Source organism: Bubalus kerabau, chromosome 23 (assembly GCF_029407905.1).
Source record: "Bubalus kerabau isolate K-KA32 ecotype Philippines breed swamp buffalo chromosome 23, PCC_UOA_SB_1v2, whole genome shotgun sequence".
NCBI lineage: Eukaryota > Metazoa > Chordata > Mammalia > Artiodactyla > Bovidae > Bubalus > Bubalus kerabau.
The window spans coordinates 41,912,358-41,933,600 of NC_073646.1; the positions used below are offsets into that span (position 1 = coordinate 41,912,358).

At 55.0% G+C, this 21,243-nt stretch overlaps 1 protein-coding gene across 3 annotated transcripts; it reads right to left on the minus strand.

Annotated features, from left to right (window-relative positions):
• Positions 1–2,135: 2,135 nt before the first annotated feature.
• EIF3B (eukaryotic translation initiation factor 3 subunit B) lies at positions 2,136–21,096 on the minus strand. 3 transcript variants are annotated; one of them, XM_055561224.1, is made up of 19 exons: positions 20,966–21,096; positions 16,291–16,483; positions 14,798–14,917; positions 14,462–14,519; positions 14,142–14,270; positions 13,585–13,742; positions 12,766–12,897; positions 12,619–12,685; positions 12,241–12,287; positions 10,869–11,079; positions 9,652–9,724; positions 8,782–8,904; positions 7,854–7,932; positions 7,039–7,177; positions 5,636–5,761; positions 5,041–5,118; positions 4,608–4,716; positions 4,058–4,176; positions 2,136–3,469 (listed from the first exon to the last, which is right to left on the minus strand). In XM_055561224.1, exons 4-18 carry the CDS (start codon positions 14,513–14,515, stop codon positions 4,073–4,075), a joined length of 1,629 nt encoding a protein of 542 aa, XP_055417199.1. In that variant the 5' UTR covers positions 14,516–14,519; positions 14,798–14,917; positions 16,291–16,483; positions 20,966–21,096; the 3' UTR covers positions 2,136–3,469; positions 4,058–4,072. The 3 variants fall into 3 exon arrangements, with proteins under 3 accessions (XP_055417199.1, XP_055417197.1, XP_055417196.1); XM_055561222.1 differs by lacking the exon at positions 20,966–21,096 and adding an exon at positions 19,951–20,649 and having other exon boundaries at positions 2,136–3,426; XM_055561221.1 differs by lacking the exon at positions 20,966–21,096 and adding an exon at positions 19,951–20,647.
• Between the last annotated feature and the right edge of the window lie 147 nt (positions 21,097–21,243).

A 21,243-nucleotide genomic window follows, 5' to 3' on the forward strand; every position in this document is an offset into this window, starting at 1 on the left:
CCCGGCTCAGCGCCCACCCCCACCTCCGGTGAGCCTCCCACTCCTGGTGAAGCAGTCAAGGCCGCTGAACCCCACCAGGCACTGACTTCCTTGTCCATGGCTCATGATGGTGCTCAGAGGAGCGCTATGATCAGGTGACCCTCCTTAGTCTAAACTGGGGAGACTGAGGCACAGACAGGTGAAGTCACACATCTCACCCTGGCTTCTTCACCCACCACCCAAGGGACCCGAACCTTCCTGCAGGCTGTGAGCACTTTCAGAGCAAGAGTTGGTTTTCTGAGTAGAAAAGCCCTGGGCTCTGCCTCCCATCCTTCTCTGTCCCCCCACCCCCCTCCACCCAGGCTCTAAGGGGGTCAGACAGGAGACCCCCTGGGATCTTGCTGACGCAGGCTCCAAATCTTCCTTGGTCATATGAGCCGTGGGCCCCAGCAAGCCAGTGCCTTGCTCCTGGGCCTCTGCCTTCTGTGAGATGGGGGAGTCCCTCCTGGCAGAAACAGGAGCTGTGGTTCTCCCAGACCTGGGACTGGGACACAACGGGGTCCCTCGGTGCTGAGCCTATGGGTCAGGGCGCGTCCCTGGCCTCCACTCACCCCACTGTCTAATGGACTGAGCCTGCATGTCACCTAGGGGACGGGTCTGGTTAGGCCTCTGGGGCCTTGCTGGGGCCAGGTGTAGGGGGTATCCACCCCGCTCCATCTGGGGGTCACAGTCCAGGCGTTGAGCTCCCTGGGGAGTGAGGTTCAGAGGGCAGGGGTGAAGGGATGCTGGAGACTCGAGGTGAGGAGCAGGGGGGTCCCCAGGTCCTCATGAGGGATGGCTAAGCAGAGCAGGGACAGAGCAGAGCTGAGAGACGGGGGCCCGGGCTGATTACAGCAGGCCATCGGGGGCGGCGGGCCAGGAGGAGGCAGCCGAGGGCCGTCCTGGCGCGCGGAGGAGGCTCACCGTGAGCTGCTGGTCCTTGGGCTCCATCTCCCTCGTGGCTGGGCTGCCCCGGACCGGGGAGGGGCCGGCAGCAAGGCAGGAGGGCATGGCAGGCTGCGGACTGGAGCTGCCTGCTCCCTGCTATGCTGGCGGGAGACCTGTTAGCCCCGCCCCATGCCAGTGGCGTCACCAGGGCCCCTGGGGCCCAGCTCGTCCCTGAGTGTCTCAGCAATTCGGGGAATGCCTACGTGGTTCCTTGGGGGCTCCTGTGCCCCTCACCTGCTCTGCAGGTGTGCCTGCCTGAGCCCTGGAGCTGTTCCTCCAAAGGGGGACACATTCGATGAAATAATCCCCTAGGAATACTTCTTGCCAAAGGCATGTCCACAGCAACCTTAAAATGAACCTGCAGGCTTTTTAATTAGGATGTGGTTTTTAAGCCCCTTTCCCACACTGCTCGCCTGCACACACTCAGGGCCCCGCTCCGCTTGACCCTCAAGCGTATTTACTTCTTAAATGCTGTGCCTAACTTTTCCACTGCGGCCTCCAGGGAAGTCACTGCTCTGTGAACGAGCTGGCCGTGCCTGCCAGGTGCCGCTGCTCGGCACTGCGCCAGGTGAGGGCAGCAGCGGAGAGTGAGCGCTGGTGAGACTGAAGTGCTGCATTTTGAAACAGACCGCGGAGACCAGATCCGCGAAGCTGAGATCCGAGGACTCTGACTTCAGGGTGGGAAGGGCCCAGGGACCCCTCCACGGGAGGGGCTGGCCCTGGGGTTCAATGACCGCGAGAGGTTGCCTGGCTGTTTGGCCCAGCAGCACGGACCATCTGCTGTCTGTGGGCAGGGCTGTGCTGGTAGCGTCCAGGTCAACACTGGGCTCCAGGACTTCTTGGCCACGTGAACAAGCCCCTCCTAACATCCATGCTCCCCTGCCCTCTCCCCCTCTCCACCCTCAACGAAGGTCCGGCCTCTGACCCACCGGGAACTTGCTGGAGAGTCCATGTCACTGGGTTCCCCCATGAAGGCAAATCGCTCAGCCCCGGCTGCCCTGCAGCACGACAGAGACAAGGCCTGTGCGGGTGGCCAGGAGCCCAGAGCCTACCCGGGGCCCGAGCCACATGCTGGGGACCCTGCCCTACCCCCAGCCCACCAGGTGAGTCAGGAAACTGCTCCACGAACGGCCAGCCCCAGGACGCCCAGAAGAGAGAACGCAAGCACAAGTGCTTAAGAAGTTTTTATTCACAAACTACGTAAAAGTTACAACTAGCCAGTTTAAAACAGTGAAAAGTTAGTTTAAAAGCTCTGTTAAAAATCTGTTAATATGATAGAACCATGTGCTTGTTCCTTCCTAGGGTCATGAAATCAGGAAACCTGGGTCTCGACACAGTGAGGTCTGAGGAACAGGACAGGAAACAAGAACTACCGTGATTCTGAGGGGGGTGAGGAGCTGGAGGCGGCAGCGCTCGGAGAAAGCACGGGCTCCGGAGAGGAGCGTGGAGCGCCGGGCGCCCGGGGGAGGCCAGGCGGTGGCGGGCGGCCTGCCAGCTTGGGGGCCCCTGGGGATCCGGCGGGTCAGGGACCACTTGGCGCCAGCCAGCTGAGCCACGGAGCCGACGGTTGTTGTCCCTTGCCCCACACGGTCTTAGGTCTGTACACAGTACCGGTCACGGCTGTGAATTCCAGGCTTCACTGCCTGTTAAACTAAACTTCAGGTTCTGGGAGAAAGACAGCCGTGGAAGAACTGCCGTTTCACAAGGCACCGAGGGCAGCAAGACACTGCAGTGAGAACGGGCCGAGTTACAGGATTTGCTCAGCCCCTCCTGGGAGGGGAGAGTTAAGTGTTCAAACCGGACCAAGCGACAACTGTCAGTGTGAGTCTTCACACCTGTGTGACCGAGGCAAAGGCTAAAGGGGCGCTTCTCCAGGTGAGCCGGCAAGCGCGGGAGGCAGAAGAGGAGTAAGCTGGGCTGGCGCCCCGCCTCTCAGCTCAGCTGAGGACGAGTGAGCGGGCCCGGGGCTGGCGGCCCTCTGCAAAGAGTAAGCTGGGCTGGCGCCCCGCCTCTCAGCTCAGCTGAGGACGAGCAGGCCGGGGCTGGCGGCCCTCTGCGCCTCTCGAGTGCAGTGCTGGACACAACGAGCCCAAGGCGGCTGCTACTGCGGCAGACGGGAGAGGCACCCAGGTCACGGCCGCTGTCTACGTTCAAAGAGGAGAGAGACGGCTTTTTCACACACATTTGCTTTATTTCCGTGTTCAGCCTGTTGAGAGAACCTGTCACAACCTGAATGGCGGGGAGCCGCAGCGATGCCCCGCGCGGCTGTGCAGGCACCGACCGTGGGAGGCGGGGCGCCGTCTGCGGTGCGTGAGGTCCCCAAGGGGCCGGACTGCCACGCCTCCGCTGCGGCGGACACCAGGGGCTGAAAGGCACAGCGACGTGTGGAGATGGCGACTCCCAGGCGTGGCCTCGGGCGGAGCGACAGAAGCACAGGTGGATTCAGGATGTGCAGGCTTTCTGCAAAAGGGTGAGCTCGGTTCCAGCACAGCGCACGGCGATGCTGCAACAAGGAGACACAGCTCACCCTGTGTCCCAATGAGGTGCGGCGGCAGGCTGGTCGGCAGACAGGGGCCGCCTGGATGGGGCAGCCTCCACCCCCGTGCTCCCTGCCCCGGGGACCACAAGGCCAGACAGCCCTGTGCTCCCCACACAGACACAGACACAGGCGTCAGCTCTGAGAGCAGCACCCCAGGCCCTGTGTCTCACTGAAGCCTATATTCAAGCCACAGCTGACAGGTGGGCTCTTGTCCAGACCAAGCGGGGACTGACCAGAGCAGGTGCTGCGGCTGGTGAGGCCACCGTCTAATGGGCACCCCTTTCTTCTCCCCAAAGCCTCCTCTGGCCCTCCTCTTGCCTATGGCCAAATCCTACTGGCTTTCAGAGGAACATCGCTCCCTAAACATGGAGCTCAAGGCCCAGAGTGCTCGATGCAGAGCTCCGGGTCTCACCAGAGTCCTCACAGCTCAAAGGCAAGGATGTGGCTAATGCTGGGCACAGGAAACCAGGCTTCTCTCAGCACCTTCTCGCTCGCAAAACAGAGCAGGAAGAAAAACTAGGCAGGGCGCCAGCTGCCCCCGCCCAGTCTTACCACAGTGCTCTCGGATCACTCCTGATTTCCAAGGGGAATAATCTCTTCCGTGACAAAGAACTCGATGGTCTCCTCCTCCCAGTCGTCTACGTTGCTGTCCAGCTCGTCGGTGTCCACACCTGAGGGGGTTTGCTGGTCACACGTGCACACGTAGGGCACAAACCCGTGGGAGACGCCACCCCCCCCCCCACACACAGGCCAGTGTGAAAACCGCAAGGTCCCCTGCAAAGACAGGTCCATGGTTGTGACCTGCAGGCGGCAGGAAACTCAGTTCTTGTCAGGAATCTTTAAAAAAGATTCTGTTTACAATCCTTTTAAGAGGACTTCCCTGGGGGTCCAGTGGTTAGGACTCCCCCGCTGACTGCCCAAGCCCAGGGCAATCCCTTGTCCAACTGCTAAGACCCCATGTCCACAAGGTGCGGCCAGAAAAAAAAGGTTCTTTTAATTTAGGCAACACTTTAGGTTCCGAAAAACCTGGCAAAAGATCCAAAAGGGGAAAAATATCTTAACTATATGCTGTAAAAGGTGTGTCTTGGGCTAACAAAGTTACCTCCTCGTAATTCTAGCCGTGCATTTTTCTGCTCCATATAGAGTTCTTGAGCCATTTTCCGGTATTTCCGGAAATCTTCCATCATGGTTCGTCTTCTCTCCACTAATTCCTGTGTGCAGAATTGAGAGGAACTTACAGGATGAACACTTACCTCACACCATTGTCTTCACTTTGCTCAACCAAGTGGAAATGAAACATGGTCAGCAGTGCCCAGCCTGACGGACAGGACGATGTAGGGCTCCACTCGAGGCTGCGGGGCGGGAGCGCCGGGCGTGTCTGCTCGCCCTCAGCCTCCTCTGGCAGCCCCTCTGCCACGCCCTCCCGTGGATGGAAGCCAACCCTGGGGTCTGTCCCCTGGCCTGGTGCTGGCCTCTCTGCTGTGAGGGGACAAGACTGTCTGGGCGCTTCCCTCATGCCTGGGAACAGGGCTAACCTTTGAGGCTTTGGACTGGCTCAAACGATCCTTCTGTTCAAAGATCTTGGAATATTTCTTCAGATCCTTTTTAATTTGCTGAAACAAAGACAAGTCCCTCAGGATCAGCACATTCAAATCTAAGAGGCACAGACACGCTGCTCACGGCTGCACCCTCAGCGCTCAGTAGAGCGCGGCCACCTGAGTGTTCAACGTGGCGCCGGCCTCCACGTTTCCCACCAGCAGCCTTCCTTCCCCGGGATTTACACTTGTCCCTCAGAAGAGCCCTGATAAACACCGCATGTCCCACCACAGTTATGTAAATCCCACGTCTCACAGTCCCACCAGGACTTTCCAGCGGCCCATCACCCTTCACCTGCCCCTCCGTTTCTGCAAAATTCCTACAACGGTTCTGACGTGGCCTCAGAACCCGAAAACCTGTTTCCTCTGCTGAAACTACCCTCTACCTTTTGGTTCTCACTGCTCTGCATCTCCTCAAAGGGTCTGCTGAGAGCCACACCCCACTCCTCATTGTCACCCTGACAGTATCAGAAGGAAAACCTTCTCTTCGTGCCAGTCACTGCCACATCCCTGCAGCTGATGAGGAAAACCAGACCTTGATCTGATCCTGGCTCAGGAGCGTGGGGGGCCGAGGCCTCCAGAGCAGCTGGCAGAAGCGGTCCTTGCTATTCTTCTGCAGAAGGCGGCCTTGGAAGGTCCACAGCCAGTAGGCGTTGTCCACCTGGAAGAGAGCAGAGCCTCACTAGCTGCCCACTCCACCAGGTGACCCCAGGAGAGACCCTGATTCCTGTCAACAGAACTGGCAAAATTCACGTCACTCAACAGATGTCTGAGAACCTCATTTGCCAGTGTTGTTGGCACTGGGGGGACATCGTGAGCAGGGGAGGACCGTGGCAAACAGACAGCTAAGAGTATGCACTTGGCGGGACAGTGCAGCGTGTGCAGCAGCAGAGCAGCGCCAACAGAGCGCCTGTGCCAGAGCACAGGCTGACAGCCACGCCACCACAGCTCAGCAGACGTCTCTCTCTACCAAGACCTTCTTGATGGAGGAAGCGGCACCTACACCCTGGTGGACTCCCACTGCAGACCAGCACTCGGGGGGCAGTGAACAGAGTGGTCAGCATGCTTGCGGGCCTCGGCGAGGTGACCTCTGAACAACAGGCCTGGGCACGGTCCACATGCCCTGACCCAAACACAAGGATATCATTCAAGACACTGTTTCCAGCAACATTTGCAAAGCTCTTGCTCCCGAAACTTCATTAAACACAATCACTCTTGTCTTGACTGGTAAACGTGTGTGAGCTGGTTCAACTGTGAACACCTCAATCAGTAAAAATAGTCATTAAGTATACAAAAGGATCTTGAGCAAATTTTACCAGCAGTGGGAATACCGGGCTTATGAAAACAGTACAGACTGTGGCTTGTGCAGACACAGACTTCTCAGGCCGTGACTCTCCCAAGACCCGAGGAAGCGGGTCCCCTCCCAGGAGAGTGCCAGTCCGCCCGTCCGGGGAGGCCCCAGGCCGAGAAGCCCCTTCCCTGGCAGACTTCACAGCGGTTCCTGCAAGTGCTGAATCCTGCATCTACCCCCACCAACACACCCTCGGATCTTTTGCTGAAGACAGAGAGGATGATCGTTTCAGGGAGTTAAAAACAGAAACGACGTGTTTTCTCACGTGCCAGTTCGGTCAGCAAATCCTGACTGAAGGCTGACAATGTGCCAGCAGTTTCAGATGCTGGGGATGTAGCTCAGGAGAAATGGCACCTGTCCTCGTAACATCCCAAGCCAGCAGGAAGAGAGGACAATGAATGGCTGACAATGGCTAAGGCACGTTCACGCTGTTGAGTGGGGGCCCCATGAGAACACAGGGGAGAGAGGGCACAGGCCAGGCTGGGGACCCCTGAACAGCAGGACGCTCCACCACCCACAGAGCTACAGTCCTGGGGTGAGGGCAAGGGCCCCGAGGCAGAGCCAGCAGGGTGCTCGGGGCCCCGCACCTTGTGGCTCCACCAGGACACGGAGGTGACGACGTAGCGCCCGGTGGGGTCCCACTCCACGTCGGAAGCCATGTAGTGCTCTGCGATGTTCATGACCGTGCAGTCTGAGGTGTCGACAAACGCCAAGGCGCCGTTCATGCTGGGGAGACAGCACGGCTGGAGTCACCCAGAGTCACGTCTGTGCCCGGCCTCAGCTCAGGGTGAGCAGGCTTGGACTCGGGAGCCCGGTGTCCCGCCTGATCGTGGACATGGAAATGACCACAGCGACACAGACTACACAGAGGGCACGCAAGCACGCAGTGTCTGCTGTGATTGCTCCCGGAGGAGAGGCTGGCAGAGGCCGAGCTGCCAAACCACAGCGCGCGGCGCCCACAGGGAGGCGGGAAGCCCCGCCAGCCCAGAGGAGGCACCGCACGCTTGTCACAGGTTCTGTGCGGCCTGCTGCGCAACGAGGTGGGGAGAGCAAGGGGGCGAGCGTCCAGGTGCTCGTGGGCACACCCAGCAGAGGGCAAGATGGGCTCCCAGCCCGGCCAGACACCCTTCCCACATGGACACGCGGCGTTTCCATCAGGACTGGGTCACCAGGAGGAGGGCCTGTGTCCCGCAGTCCCCAGTGTGAGCGTCTGCAAGGGGTCTGGTCCTGGCCACGTCTGGGCAGCAGGATGGAGACACCGCACGATCCACCCAGGCCGGGATGCCCTTGGGAGCACCTGTCCCCGCGCTCGCAGGGAGGCAGCAGAGCAACCTTCGGGGCCGGAGCCCGGGCCTCGGCCACGGTCTCCCCTAGCTGCGCACAGGGCATCAGCAGAACCCACCTCCGCAGGCCAGCCAGCACGACGAACTGTCCTTGGGGGCTCCAGAAAATGGTGTTGGCCTGCTGCTTGTCGAACATCTCTGAAAGGAGAGGGTCAGAGGTCAGCGTGCAGCCGAGACGGGGACAGCCCGTGGGTGTGCACACCAGACTGAGGTGCCGCACCTCTGTAGTCAGGGGGGCCTGAAGGGGTTCTGAAACTGCAGTGCTACTTTAATACCGTAACACCACACTGGACAGCGTCGTCAGACAGAACACGCCACTCGGGCAGTGTCACCATGGTGACGCACCACCAGGGCAAGGAGTCCAGTTTCCATCAGGTTCTCCAAGATATATATGACTCTAAAAGCCTAGAAATCCATTCTAGTGACTCACTTTTTAACTGAAAGAAGCTAATTCCACCATCTCTCCCAATGCCAACCCAATGCTCACGTCCTGAAGGGGCGGGGCCTGGTCCTGGTCTCTTTACTCAGGAGGGGGGGCAGGGTGGGGAGGGGGGCAGCACCACCCTGACAGGGAAGGCAGGATGGAAAGGATCCGTGCGAATCCGCTCAGCAGTCCCCAGCACTGTGATCTGCAGGCTGACCCTGCGAGGGGAGGCAGGGCTGTGGGGCCTGGAAAGCAGAGGCACTTGCACGCTTGCCGTATCATAACCTACTTTACTACAGGAGGCTGTGAACTCTTTAGTTATCCACGTTTCCTTTCGTAACAAAGGGAACTAATAATACACTCAGTTTTGTGACAGCCAGTTGATGACATCACAGCACGATGCTACCACAAACACCGCTGCTCAGGAGTGCACAAAAGGCCTGTCCTTCGCAGCAAACGCCCTCGGTGCCACCACCAGCCGCCCACAGGCCGCTCTGTCCAGCCAAGCACTCTCCCAGGAGCAATAACCAAGCTCTGCCCCGGGTTCCCGCGCGGCCGCTTACTGATGAGCTCAATCTTCCCGTTGCTCTTCACGTGGTAGAAGGAGACAGATATCCGAGGCGCCTCCCCATGCAGCACAGCAAACTTACTTCCGTTCGGCTCCCAGGCGAAGGCGATGATGGTTTCTAGGGCCAGGAAAAAAGGGTGAGCTCCTTGGTCACAGAACATCATTTTCCGTTAAGGCTGTTCAACCAGAGACGCCCCAGATTCTTAGGTTCATTAAAAGGCCCACAAGCAGCACAGGCCAAAGACAGCACGCTAAACCCTGTGGAGCTGCCATGGCCGGCGGGCATGCCCCAATCTCCTGCCGCAGGGGCAGGGCAGCCTGTGGATGAGCCCCCTCTCTCTCCTCATGGCACGCAGGGTCACGCCCTCTACCAGGCAGCACCTTCCCTTCCCTTCCTCCTCTCCCCAGCAAAACAGGATATACACGCTAAATGTTCCACCTAAAGGCAGAGACAGTGTCTCAACTTTTCAGGAGTCCAAAAAATCAAAACACTGCTACTCAGCTGAGAACTTTCATATGTAAGAGGACAAGCCCTTAGCTGCGTTGCTGGGGGTGTGATGAAAACCTGCTCTTCACACTCTCTCCTAAGCGTGAAACCGGGCTCGAACCTGTGTCCCTCTGCTATGTAAGCAGATCACGTGGTGTGAATGAAAAAAAGGGGGGCGTCTCTTCACCTGGCAACTGGAAAGGCTAAGAGACTGAAGCTGCGAAGGACAAAGAAACCGTGAACCGACGTATGCTCTGTAACACAGACAGACGCCTGACCTCGGCCAGCCTGCCCAGGCCGCGAACTCGCAGGAAGCGCTGCGAGTGGGCGCAACGCCTCGGCGGCCACTCAGCCTCAGGGCAGGATGGAGACACTTGCCTTTCATCTCGACCACGTCGACAGGCACCTGTTTTTCTCGCATTCGGAAAATTTCAAAATTTGTGACAACACCCTATTTAAAAGAAAAAAGAAGGGGTGACATTCTGAAAACTGAAAGCATGAGGAAGACTCAAAGGACAACTTAAGAATTTAATGAGAGATTAAACGTATACACCCGGTAGACCTGAAAATCGGCAGTGACTGAAGCGGTGCAACGAGAGCTCTCAAATGCTGAGGAAGGCGGAGACGGGTACAGTGTCTGGAGAAGAAACGCACCCCTCGGCCTCAACCCAGACCCTACTTCAAGACCTGCCCTAAGGTCACCTCCAGCAGATGGGCCCAAGGATCCGCACTGTGGCTTCTCTGCAAACCTCCTGTAGTGCCCCAAAGGCCCACCAACTGGGACTGATCCAATTGTTATTTCAAAACAGTGGAACGTCCATGTTCATGTAAAAAGCTGCATTATCCATAATAGCCAAAAGATGCAAACAGCCCACATGCCCACCAAGGGATAAACGGGCAAGCATGATGTGACACACGACACGTGCTCAGCCACGGAAAACGGCGAGGGGCGAGCCTGCACCCCGCGCGCAGAGGAGGCGGCCAGATGCCGAAGGCCGCAGAGCGTGACTCCACTCGTGAGAAATGTCCAGAACAGGGGCGCCCAGAGACAGGGAGCGGGCAAGCAGGCGGCGGGTGTCAGGAGCCGGGGGACGGAAATGTCCTGGAGTGAAGACAGTGGTGGCCGCTGCACGGCCACGTGACCACACACCGCAGAAACTTGTCAAAGAAATAAATATTTCCGTTAGAAGGAAAAAACCCCAAAATGTTAACTGAGGCAAACAAACAGAAAGTCTGGATGCAGAACTGTGTCACGCATGCTACTCTGCTTCCAAAGGAAAACCTGAAGAAAACAATGCACTGCTTTAACACCTACAGAGAAGGAAGGCAGGTGCCTGGAGAGTCCCCGGTGTTCTCCTGTGAGCTCTGACCTATGTCAACTAAGTGACGCAGCACCCACTCGGTTTATAGGAAAGAATTACACTCCTCTGCTGGAATATGATAACGGGTTCTAGCCATGACGTGACAGCTAACTTTTGGTGCCAGGTGGGCCTGAAGAAAGTCTTAAGTGTGAACCAAAAAAATCCATGAACACTGCCCCGCCTCCCCAAACTGAGCTGTAGAAGGAATGACCCCGCCCACTGGTGTCCACTTACCTGGGTGCCTTTTGGAGTCCTGTCTACTTTAACACACAAGTAATCTCCATTTTTCTGCCAATGCAGCTTGCAATCCACAACGTTAAATAGGTTCCTAACTCTGATCTCTTGTCTGGTAGGCAGTTGCATCAGGGTTACCCTGGCTGGAATATCTTTATCTTCAGGCACCCAAAAGGCTATTATGTTACCACCGGGGGACCAAGAAAAATCTCTGCAGAAGAAGAAAATAAAATGTTTACCAGGACCGGCTGAGCCATGATGAGGAAGGCATAGGAATGAAAGAGCTCACTCACTGTGCAAAGCAGGGCGCTGGCACATTCACCTCCCAGAACGGCAGTGGCAACGATACCCTGAGTGCCCACCTCCAGAGGCCTACTCTGGACTTCCTGTGCAGCCCGCTCTGTCCCCAGGACAACCGGGGGCTTTGCCAGACTCACTGTGCCAGTGAGGAGCGAGTACTGATACCACCACCCACCAGCACGGGGGTCACGGGACTCAAGCCCCAGGCTCTGAAACCGCACTGACACTCTAAACCACAAGGGAAGTAAAACAAACTTTAGGCTGATGGACCAGCTGTGTGATTTCTGAACATTCATTACGAGGTCAAAGGGAGAAAACCCCAGATTAAAAAATGTACAAGAAGGAAGAAGTAGGGTCGATTCTCTTCACTGCAAAAATTAAAAAGTTCTGTTAACAAACAATCCACAAGCTCCTGTCCATGCAGAGCATCTTCACTTTTGCTTTTACTGCCAATTAATGCCCAGTTTTAATTATAAACCGTAATACATATATATACATACATATAGAACAGTATATATATAAATACTGTATAGTATTTATACAGTATATATATAAATAAAAAATGTATTATATATAAATATAATACAACAGTAAGAAACAGGCACTTCTCCTGCACTGCTGGTATTTCTCACTGCCCCCAGAGATTTCAAGCAGATAAAGATATGCCTACTCTTTGACAGACCAAACCAGACACAGCTCAGAGGCCAAGCAAACCTATGGCACAAACCATCAGACTAACACGGAGACCCCTGACAAAGAGGAGACTCCTTTTCCTTAAAGACTGTGCCCCTGAGTCGCTGGTCCCCAGGCGGGAACATTTAAAGGAAGCAGCCCTCGAGACGTCCCTACAAGCAGGGGCAGGGAAGGCTGACATGGCCGCCAATGAGCAGCCCGTGGTGGTGGGCACGAGCCTGCAGTGACACCCCCGTGCCCCGTGATGGGCACGAGCCCACGGTGACAGCCCCGTGCCCCCTGACTGGCACCAGCATTTTCTCCAACGGTATAAGAGCCAAGTGCTAAAGGAGGGAGTCAACCCGCACTCCCGCCCCACCCCGTGCTGAGAGTCACTTACTTTATGCCAGAGATCTTCAAGCTCTTCTTGTCCAAGAGACCCATAGACTATGGAAAAAACGAGGTGACAACGGCGTCAGATCAGACCGCTGCCTCTACAGCACGTACATCCTCTACAGCGTGAGCTTGCTGAGGGGGCAGTGTTGGCACAGGGCGACAGACCAACTGGGGAACGACGACCCAGAGCAGTAAGACACCCTCCAGGGCCCGTCCAGCCACTCCCATCCCCAGCTCCCCGCGGCAGCAGAGACCCGAGCCAGGGCCCGAGAACCTGCAAGGCCCAGAAACCGGAGGCCACCCCACACACTAAGGAAAGCTCTGCGCCCGCGACAGCTCCCGACAGGGCAGCTCAGCTCAGGCAATCAAATCAGCCACTTACAGGAGTTTCATAGATACTCAGAGTATCGAGTGTCATTCTGGCAAAAAATTTACCATCGTGGCTCCACCTAAGGAGAAAAAAAGAAGTGCCAAGCTGGTCGATGAAGAGGGGGCACAGAGGCCACCGTGGCTACCCGGGTCCACTCACTTAAAGATAGGCCAGTGGGCTGAGCTCTCACAGTGGAAACCTCTCTTCTTCTGCCCGGTGAGGATGTCCCAGATGATGATGGCCTGAGGGTCATCCTGAGTGTCCATCAGGGGGCTGAAGGTCACCAGGTACCTGCAGCAGAAGGCGCAGCATCACCCCCTACACCCCCGCCTCCTCTCCTGTGAGAGTGTGTCAAGGACCAGCCGCGGTGGGAGTGATAGGCTTGTGCTCCCGAACGTGACTCCAGGCACAAGGGTGGGAGACTCCTGGGACAAGCAGTCAAGACTCAGGCAACCAGCACCTTCTCTGCCCTCCAGGCTCCCCCAAAAGTCATCCAGTCCAGAGAGCCCACTCTAAAAACAGAGCAGAACCACTGGGGCACACACCACTCAGTCCTGCCTGGCACCACGGAGTACTCCAAGGGTCACGCTTCTCTGATAAAATCAGGACAAGGAAAGACCCAGCGGGTTCCCAACAAAAGTCCACGGTGTGCACTAGCAGAAGGAGTGATGTGGCATGCTCACACTTTCTTTTCCTTGGACTAATCAGGTAAAGAGCTGGGTCCCGCAGTGGACACCAACGGCAGCGGGCGCTCAAGGCCCTTGTTAGACGACGGGGTTTTACGCAAACGTGTGGAGAGAGGAGGTGATGAAGCCAACGCAACAGCACATAACCACTCACAGTAAAGGGCACACAGGAGTCCTCTGTGCTCTCCTGTGATGATTCTACTTGAAAGTGGGAATTACTGCAAAATAAAGCTTTAGAAAATCCCCTACAGAGGGCTGGCAGCACTCCATCTGCCATTTTATACCAGCTTACCTTTCACAAGGTGAGAAATCGATAAGCTGAACCCCTTGGTGGCTGAATCTCTGAATCTGTTTGAATTTCTCTCCCCCCCACAGAGCAATGCCTCGCTGGTGAAAGGTGGCCAGGTAGGTGCCCTTAGGAGACCAACGCACGTATGTCTCTGTCCATCGCTATGGAAAAAGCCAGTGCCAATGTTAACACAACAAAAAAGCCAAACACAAAGGCTCCAAAGTCTATGATGAATTTAGCTCCCAAACTTTGAACTAAAAATACAAGAAGCCTATTCACTTCTTAGGACTTGTTTCAAAGCTGGAAGAATAAAAGTTGCTGTCAAGAGCGGTAGCCTCAGAGCACATGGCACTTCACCTGCTCTTGGACCACGCTCCTCTTTTTCCTCCCGGCTGTGCCACGTGGCTTGTGGGATCTCAGTTCCTTAATCAGAGGTCAAACCCAGGCCCATGGCAGTGAAAGCGCAGGGTCCTAACCACTGGACCGCCAGGGATTCCCACCACACCCTTCTTTGTTAAGGAAACCCAGCGATGAGTCCCTGCCCGGCAGCAAATACCCACCGCTCTCTCCTCGATGGAGACTGGGTCCTTCACATCATTCCAGAATATGGAAGTGCGATCCCCGCTCTCGAAGATCACACTGTACTGATCTCTGCACTCAGCCTCTTCAAGCCAGTAGCGCAGGTTCCCCTAAGGGAGCCAAGCACAAGGGATGGAACACATTTCCTTAATTTTAGCCAAAGAAAACTCACATTCATAGTGTCGCACTTAGCAACGTGACATATTCACTCAGCGCCGTTAATTCCTAAGGAGGTCACCACTTCAAGCCAAGAGGCTAGCCACCATTTCTTCTAGTTACATACAGATTTTATGCAACATACCAGGTCTTTGAAAGGTTGTTTCTCTGGAATATCCCATTCATCACTGATGGTCATGTACCTGGAAGATCAGTGACACATCAGATGACCACAAGGTGAGTGGTCCTCGGCCAGGCAGTACTGCCCCCTCCCGCAAAGGGAAAGGATAGGCTTCGCTTGGTCATTATTGGCGAGGGGGTGTTCGGGGGTGGGGGGGATGTGAAATGCCCCTGCACTGTCTGACGGGAGAGTGCAGCCTCCCGCGAGGCCACTAGTACCCCCTGGCCCCTGGGGCAGAAAGGCCCGGCCACGCGTGCTCAGGGAGGTGTCCAGGCTCTCCTGGGCTGAGTCAGGACTTACTTGTCAAAATCGGTGAAGAGGTTGACCCTGAACGTGTGCTGCTTGTCGAGCTTGTAACCATCGGCATTTTTCACGGCGTCCAATGCGTGGGCAGGGGATGCGTATTCCAGGAAAATATACCTGAATCGAGGGAGAGGGCAACTCACAAGCGTGCAGACCCAAAGAACAAGCAGGTCATGCTCCACACACCCAGGGCCCCGCAGGGCTTGTACGCACCACGAGCATCCATGACCCATTTGCCTGCCACGTCCTGGAAGCAGTCGGGTCCCTAGCAGAGCAGCTCTAAACATGAACAGAATCCCAACACAAGATCCAATGCCTCTAAAATTAACCAAAATGCTCACTACCCTGACTATGGTAACCATTCTAAGGATGTACATGTTCATCAAAACTTATGAAATTGTATACTTTAAAACTCTGACTTGACTGAGTGTCGAGTATAGTTCAACAAAGCTGTTTATAAAAAATAAGGATAGTCTGATACTGTGTATTACAGGCAAAATCACAAAGGCTCTCAGAGAATGTTTCATTTTAATAAAAATCACACATGCAACTGCTCCAAAAAAGGTTCTCCTCCTGCCTTTCTGAAGTAGGAAACATTCTGGCAGTTTCTAAAATCTGAAATTAAAAAATGAAGTTTATACTACTTTCTCATTCCTGTCCCATAAAAGATGACTTTGCCCATACTCAGAGGCTGATGTTTTTATGAAATTTTAATGGAGAAAGTCTGACAAGTGTGTGGAGCAACCAACAGAGCTTTGATTACTGCCGGCTGAGTACAAGCTGGGAACGACCACTCGTGTTTCACTGGGGACTGCCCAGAGGCGCTGCAGGCGCGCACTCTTCCTGTACCCAGAGGAGGACAGGCACAGGGCTGTCCCAACTGCTGCTCGAAACAGTCGACAGGAAAACAGACAAACTGTCCCAGGAGAGAGCACCACAGCATTTACAAGGACGCGATCAGAATTACATTTACCAACACAGAGAACCTAATATGGAATTTAAAAAGCAGACTGCAGGACACATACCTCATGCTATCGTTTTTAAAAGACATGTTATTTTAGGTAACAGCACAAAAAAGTTACTAACTGAACAATGACACAATGCTTTCTTCTTGACTCTAAGAAATACCCCCATTTCAGATGTTAAAATGTGGCAGAAAAGCATATTTTAGAATCAAAATACGTCAGATTTTCCTGAAGCCCTGCCAACCTCCAGATTTGCCTAGGATCTACCTCTGATCAATCACTGTTCAAGGACAGACGAGACCGAGCTCTGATGTCCCAGCAGCTCAGCAGCCGACTCACAAAACCCAACTCAGAACCAGTTGCCCAGGTCCTTCTCCCCCCAGCCCCGTGGATGGTCCCTGCCCCGAGGCTCTCGAGGCTGCCAGGCTCCCCAACCCACCGGAGTCCACAGCACACCACTGCCTTCACGGCATCAGGTGCCAAGAAAACACAAACCACACGTCCATGCTGGAGGACATCACTCACCCTTTTGTCCTTCCGTCCTCCTCTGGATAGAAATCGTTTGTGATTTTCCCAAACTTGGAGAAGATCTTATGGATGACGTTTTTGAGCTTCTCCAGGCGGTCGGGCCCCACCTGAGGCACGTTGTCGACGACGATCACCGAGTCGATTCCGTCTGCTTCCTGTGGCCGGTCTTTGAGCACATCCCCCAATAACTCTGCAGGAGGGGAAGGTGTGCCTGTGACTTTCTCTGACCAAGTTAATGCACCAGGTTAGCACACTGAACACATTTCCAAAAAGTAAAAAATGAATAATTAATCTGAATGCTTTTGCTCTGAACGTTAAAATATCACAGCCCTGGGTTGACTAAAAATTTAAACTTGAAATAATTGGGAGGACTGTAACTCTTTACAAGCCCCTAACAGTCAAGATACATCAATAATAGACAATATTAAATGAATTTAAAAAATTTTGTTTAAACTTTCCCCTCTATGCCCAAATCAATTTTTTAAAAAGAGCCTTTAACATTGAAGAAGGAAAGAGGATGGACTTTTACCAGAAAGAAAACAAAAACAAAGTGAGCTGAGCAACGCTTGTGGTAAGCCTTCTCCGACCCACCTCTGTCACAAACTCATCACCCAGGTTCTTTACGAAAAGCAGCCTCGTTTCAGACAGCCTGGGGCGGCGACTGGCACGTACACCAGGTGACCAGAGGCTACAGAGCTCGGGAAAGCGCGAGTGGCGCATCCTGTAGGCTGCGGCGTCTCCAGGTGGACAAGACACCCAGCAGCACCATCACTGGGAGACGCCAGCCGTTTAGACGTTAGACGTAAACGCTCAGAACAGCGCTTGGAACAGAGCAGGAAACGTCAACTAGTGTTTTCATAACTTCATGCGAAAGCTCCAAGTGCATTCTGTTCACGTCACAGAACGGAAATTACAATCACAGAACCCAAATCTTAAGTGCTCTCAGTAACACAGATCTTCCTTGACTTATGATGGGGTTACTTCCCAATAAACTCACTTTTGAACCATTGTAATTCAAACCATCACAATTTCATGACTGTCTGTACAGGCAAAATCAATGTCCAAGGTAATTTTTAAACAACAGCTGAAGAACAAAGGCTTATTATCTGTGTATCTACGTGTTCTCGAACCTAATTGTGACTAGTTTTTTAAGTATTTCAACATGTTATAAAGGACACCTGTCAAAATATTCTTTGCTGTATTTTATTTTCAAAAGTTGAGGTGAACTCTCTCCACTTTAGTGCTTGAAATTTTCAATAATAAAAAGTCTTTAAAAAAGGAAAAAGAGTAATTTCCAGAGGCAAGTCCTGTTATACACTACCTCTAATGAATTTCAACACCTTTACGAATGATATTGGAAATGTTACCTTAGATAAAAGAACTGCCATTTAAACTTCAATGAAGCTAAAATCATGACCAAACAAAGAGGAAACAGAGAGAAAGAGGCAGATTAGGGCATCTTCCCTACAGAGACTGGATGCAGACGCTTGGGTTACTTTGAAAGCTGACTTACCAAACTATTACATCGCCTGTTAAGCCTGGTCTTAATTTACAAGGTTTACAATAAGAAGCTCAGCTCTTATATAAACGGTGGACTCCTTCCCACACTTTTGAAGTGTCTAGCTTTACAAGAACCCGCCCATACACAGTAAGGGAATGAGCATAGTAACCACACGAAAACATTTCCTTCTCATCACGGCCCACGCATCTGGTTACTCTTGGCTCATGGATTTCCAATCTGACTCCAGGAGAAATACAAAAAATCCAAGTCTCAAGACTTAAGTAGCAAAGACATTTGGTCAAAACCTTTAGCACACCTTTGCTTGGTTGAGCACCAAGGACAAAGAAAGCTGTGATTAAGATGCAAGTGTGTGACAGAGTTCAGCTGTCTCAGGGAGGAGAGGGCAGACAAAGGCACTGGAGCCATGGGATGCGCGAGAGGGCTGCCAGGAGACTCAGTCCATTTTCACAAGAACCGGTACCTTGAGCATCACTCTCTGACCCTACAGGACAGTTCTCATGAAACAGAAAACACATGAGCGCCGGACTACAACCACTGGCCTCGAGGAGACAGCCAGCTTGCTCAATTTTAGTTCCTTAGGACCAGGAGCTCACAGGCCCCTCTGAGGAAGTATCAGGATCACAAGGGCTTCCAGAGGCCCTCCCAGCAGTCACCTGGCCTGGCTGGCCCGTGCGCATGCCAGCATCCTGTCACACCATGCAGAAACCCTGTGTGAATCAGGTGTGTTCAAATAATACTTAAAAAAAGTGAACACTGAAGAACTCAAGAGGAGCTTTAAAACCACAACTTAGATTTTAAAATATAAGAAAAACTGGTGCAGTAAAAGAGAACAGTGGTCTAAGCTGGGGGGACGGGGGATGGGCTACCAAGCAACACTGCCTCTGTGGATTCTCAGCAACCAACTCCCCAGCACACACATTCTCTTAGAGGTGAACGGGTAAGGGGCTCTGACTGGGTCAGCGGCTCCCAAGTCCTCAGGAGCAGGACAAGTGCAGCCTTTCCTGCTTTTCATGCTGAAATGTCTTTTGTCTCATGAAACAAAGTATAAGACAATGCTGACAATAACCTTTAAAATCGTTTCAAATAAGTCATTATGTGGCCTATCCCAAACCTATACAGTGCTGTACATCAGTTACCTCTCAATAAAACTGGAAGAAAAAAAAAGCATTTGATAAAGAATTTTAAAATGAACTATGTTTCAAAGTCAAACAACTCTATGTTCTCTAAACTTTCTCATGTGAAATTCTTTATGATTCTGACTCAATCTCAGTGATCAGACACACTCCCCCGCCAATCTTTCTATCTCTACATGGTAATGTCTTATTTTTCTGGTGTTTCATCAGCTATTTCAATGGTGTTTCACTCATTATTCCCATTTTAATAACGTGGCCAACATGCAGAGGAATCCATTGATGTGCTCCCAGCCTTAAGAGTTACAACGGCTTAAAAACGCAAAAACAGAAACAAATGAGATCAGGCATCATCAGAAGTCACCTTAGGAGACAGGCTTTCTCAGGCAAAAAGGAGAAAAAATGCCTGTTAATCGGAACCAAGGCAGAACCAAAGTTATAATATACTACAATTCAAGAATACCATTGCTAACAGAAGGATGGTGGCATGCTTACAGATTCAGGAAAAGGGCTGCGAACAGGAATCTGGCAAGTCTGCCTGGACTGTCCCACTGAGGACCTCTCTGAGGAGACACTCCCGTGGGGCAACCGGGGCAAAAGAACCCAGTCTGCCCACTCCCGAGAAAGCGTCCGTCCATCCCTACGGACACGGCACCGAGTCAGTTTCAGGCCTCTGACAGGCAGGTCTGGCGGGGCACCCAGACCTCAGAGGAAGGGCTGTCACCCGGGACCGTGCAGCACGTGGAGCGTCCTGCCTGGCCGGGCCCTAATGACCACACCGCTGCACACTCGGCCACGGCTCCTGCGGGCCCGCCGCCGGCCCTCGCCGCCCTCCAAACTCCCGGCTGCAGGGCCAGTGCCTGGCTCGCCAAGTTGTCTCCCCCTGCTCCCCTCCTTCTTTCGGAGAAAAGACGGCGATCCAGGCGCTCACGGAAGCCTTCCCCAGGTGCGGGGAGTCAGGTGGGGGACCGGGAACCTCGGTGCGGCGCGGCCCCGCCGCCTCACCTTCCTCGCTCACGTCGTCCACGAAGTCCTCGGGGTCGCTGAAGGAGGGCTCGTCCGCGCCGCCGTCCTCCGCCGCGCCGTCCGGATCCCCGCCCGCCCCCTCGGACCCGGCCTCGGCCGCCGCGTCCTGCGCCTGCTCCGCCGGGGCCTCGCCGGCAAGCGGGGCAGAGGACTCCTCGGGCGGCGGCGGGGTGGCGCCGGGGGTCGCGTCGGCCTTCCCCTCTCCGTCGGCCGCGGGCTCAGCAGGACCCTCAGGCCCCGGCCCGGCCTCCGCCTCCGCGTCCTCGCCGCCCGCCGCCTCCTGCACGCCCGGCCGCGCCACCTCCGCCCCTGGCGACGGCTCGGCGGCCGCCTGCTCCGGCCCGGGCTCGGCGCGCTGCTCGGCCGCCTCGGGCGCCGCCACGTTCTCCGCGTCCTGCATGGCCCTCCGCTGCCGCCTCGCCCGGTCTCGCCGCGCTTCCGACTCTCCCAGGCCGCACCGCGCGCCTACCTCCCGGCCATGTGCGTGCGGCGGGGCCGCCCACGGGCACGGGGGGGCGCCCGCGCCCCGACGCCGTCCCGCGCGCCCGGACGAGCTCGCAGGGCGGGGCTGTGTCCGCCGCGGACTGCGACGGCGCCTCCGCCGCGAGCGCCGGCCCCAGGCCGAGCAGCGCCTTGTCTCGGTCAGTCTACAGGCGGCTTGAGAACCAGGCTGCCCCACCTCAGGCAGCGGATGGTTCCGTCCAACATGGCAGCACCGCGTCCTCCTCCCGTCAGGCCGCGCGGCGGGGAGAGACCACCTGTGACGCCGCAGGGAGGCACCAGGCGTCCGCCTAGCGCGCGGGGCGCGAGAGCATCCTTCGCTTACACGCTGATGCCCGCGGCAACGATAGCACAAAATACTCTGTTTGGGATATCTTGGCCCTTCACCAAACACTTAACTTACGTTACCAAGTTCCACCTCTACACGTCGGCTTTTAGACTCGTCTACTGACTGGGCAAAAGAATGGGCGATTCCAAAATACAGAAGGAATACCTGGCGAGCCAGAGAAGGCCCAGGCTGCTACAGGGACGACCGCCTGGCGCAACTCAGAAAGGAATGAGCGCTGCTTTGATCCCTCAAACCCACGTTCACCGCGGCGGCTGTAATTCCACTTTCCCCATTCTGATGGTCACCATGGTTCAACCCGCGCGGGCCTCCGCCCCCTGACGCGCGCGAGAGCACGGCCACGGGGCGGGGCGGGGCCAGGCCCGAGGGGCGGGGCCAGGCCCGAGGGGCGGGGCTGCATGGGGCGGGGCCGCCGCGGGCGGGGT

What these genes read in the sequence shown, in the direction of transcription:
- EIF3B (XM_055561222.1), bottom strand. Translation starts at nt 20,371, where the DNA reads ATGCAGGACGCGGAGAACGTGGCGGCGCCCGAGGCGGCCGAGCAGCGC. An exon ending in TCTCCATCGAGGAGAGAGCG is followed by an intron (nt 13,743 to 14,141) that starts GTGGGTATTTGC and finishes CTTTTTCCATAG; the next exon opens with CGATGGACAGAGACATACGT. An exon ending in TTGAAGATCTCTGGCATAAA is followed by an intron (nt 11,080 to 12,240) that starts GTAAGTGACTCT and finishes CTTCTTCTGCAG; the next exon opens with AGATTTTTCTTGGTCCCCCG.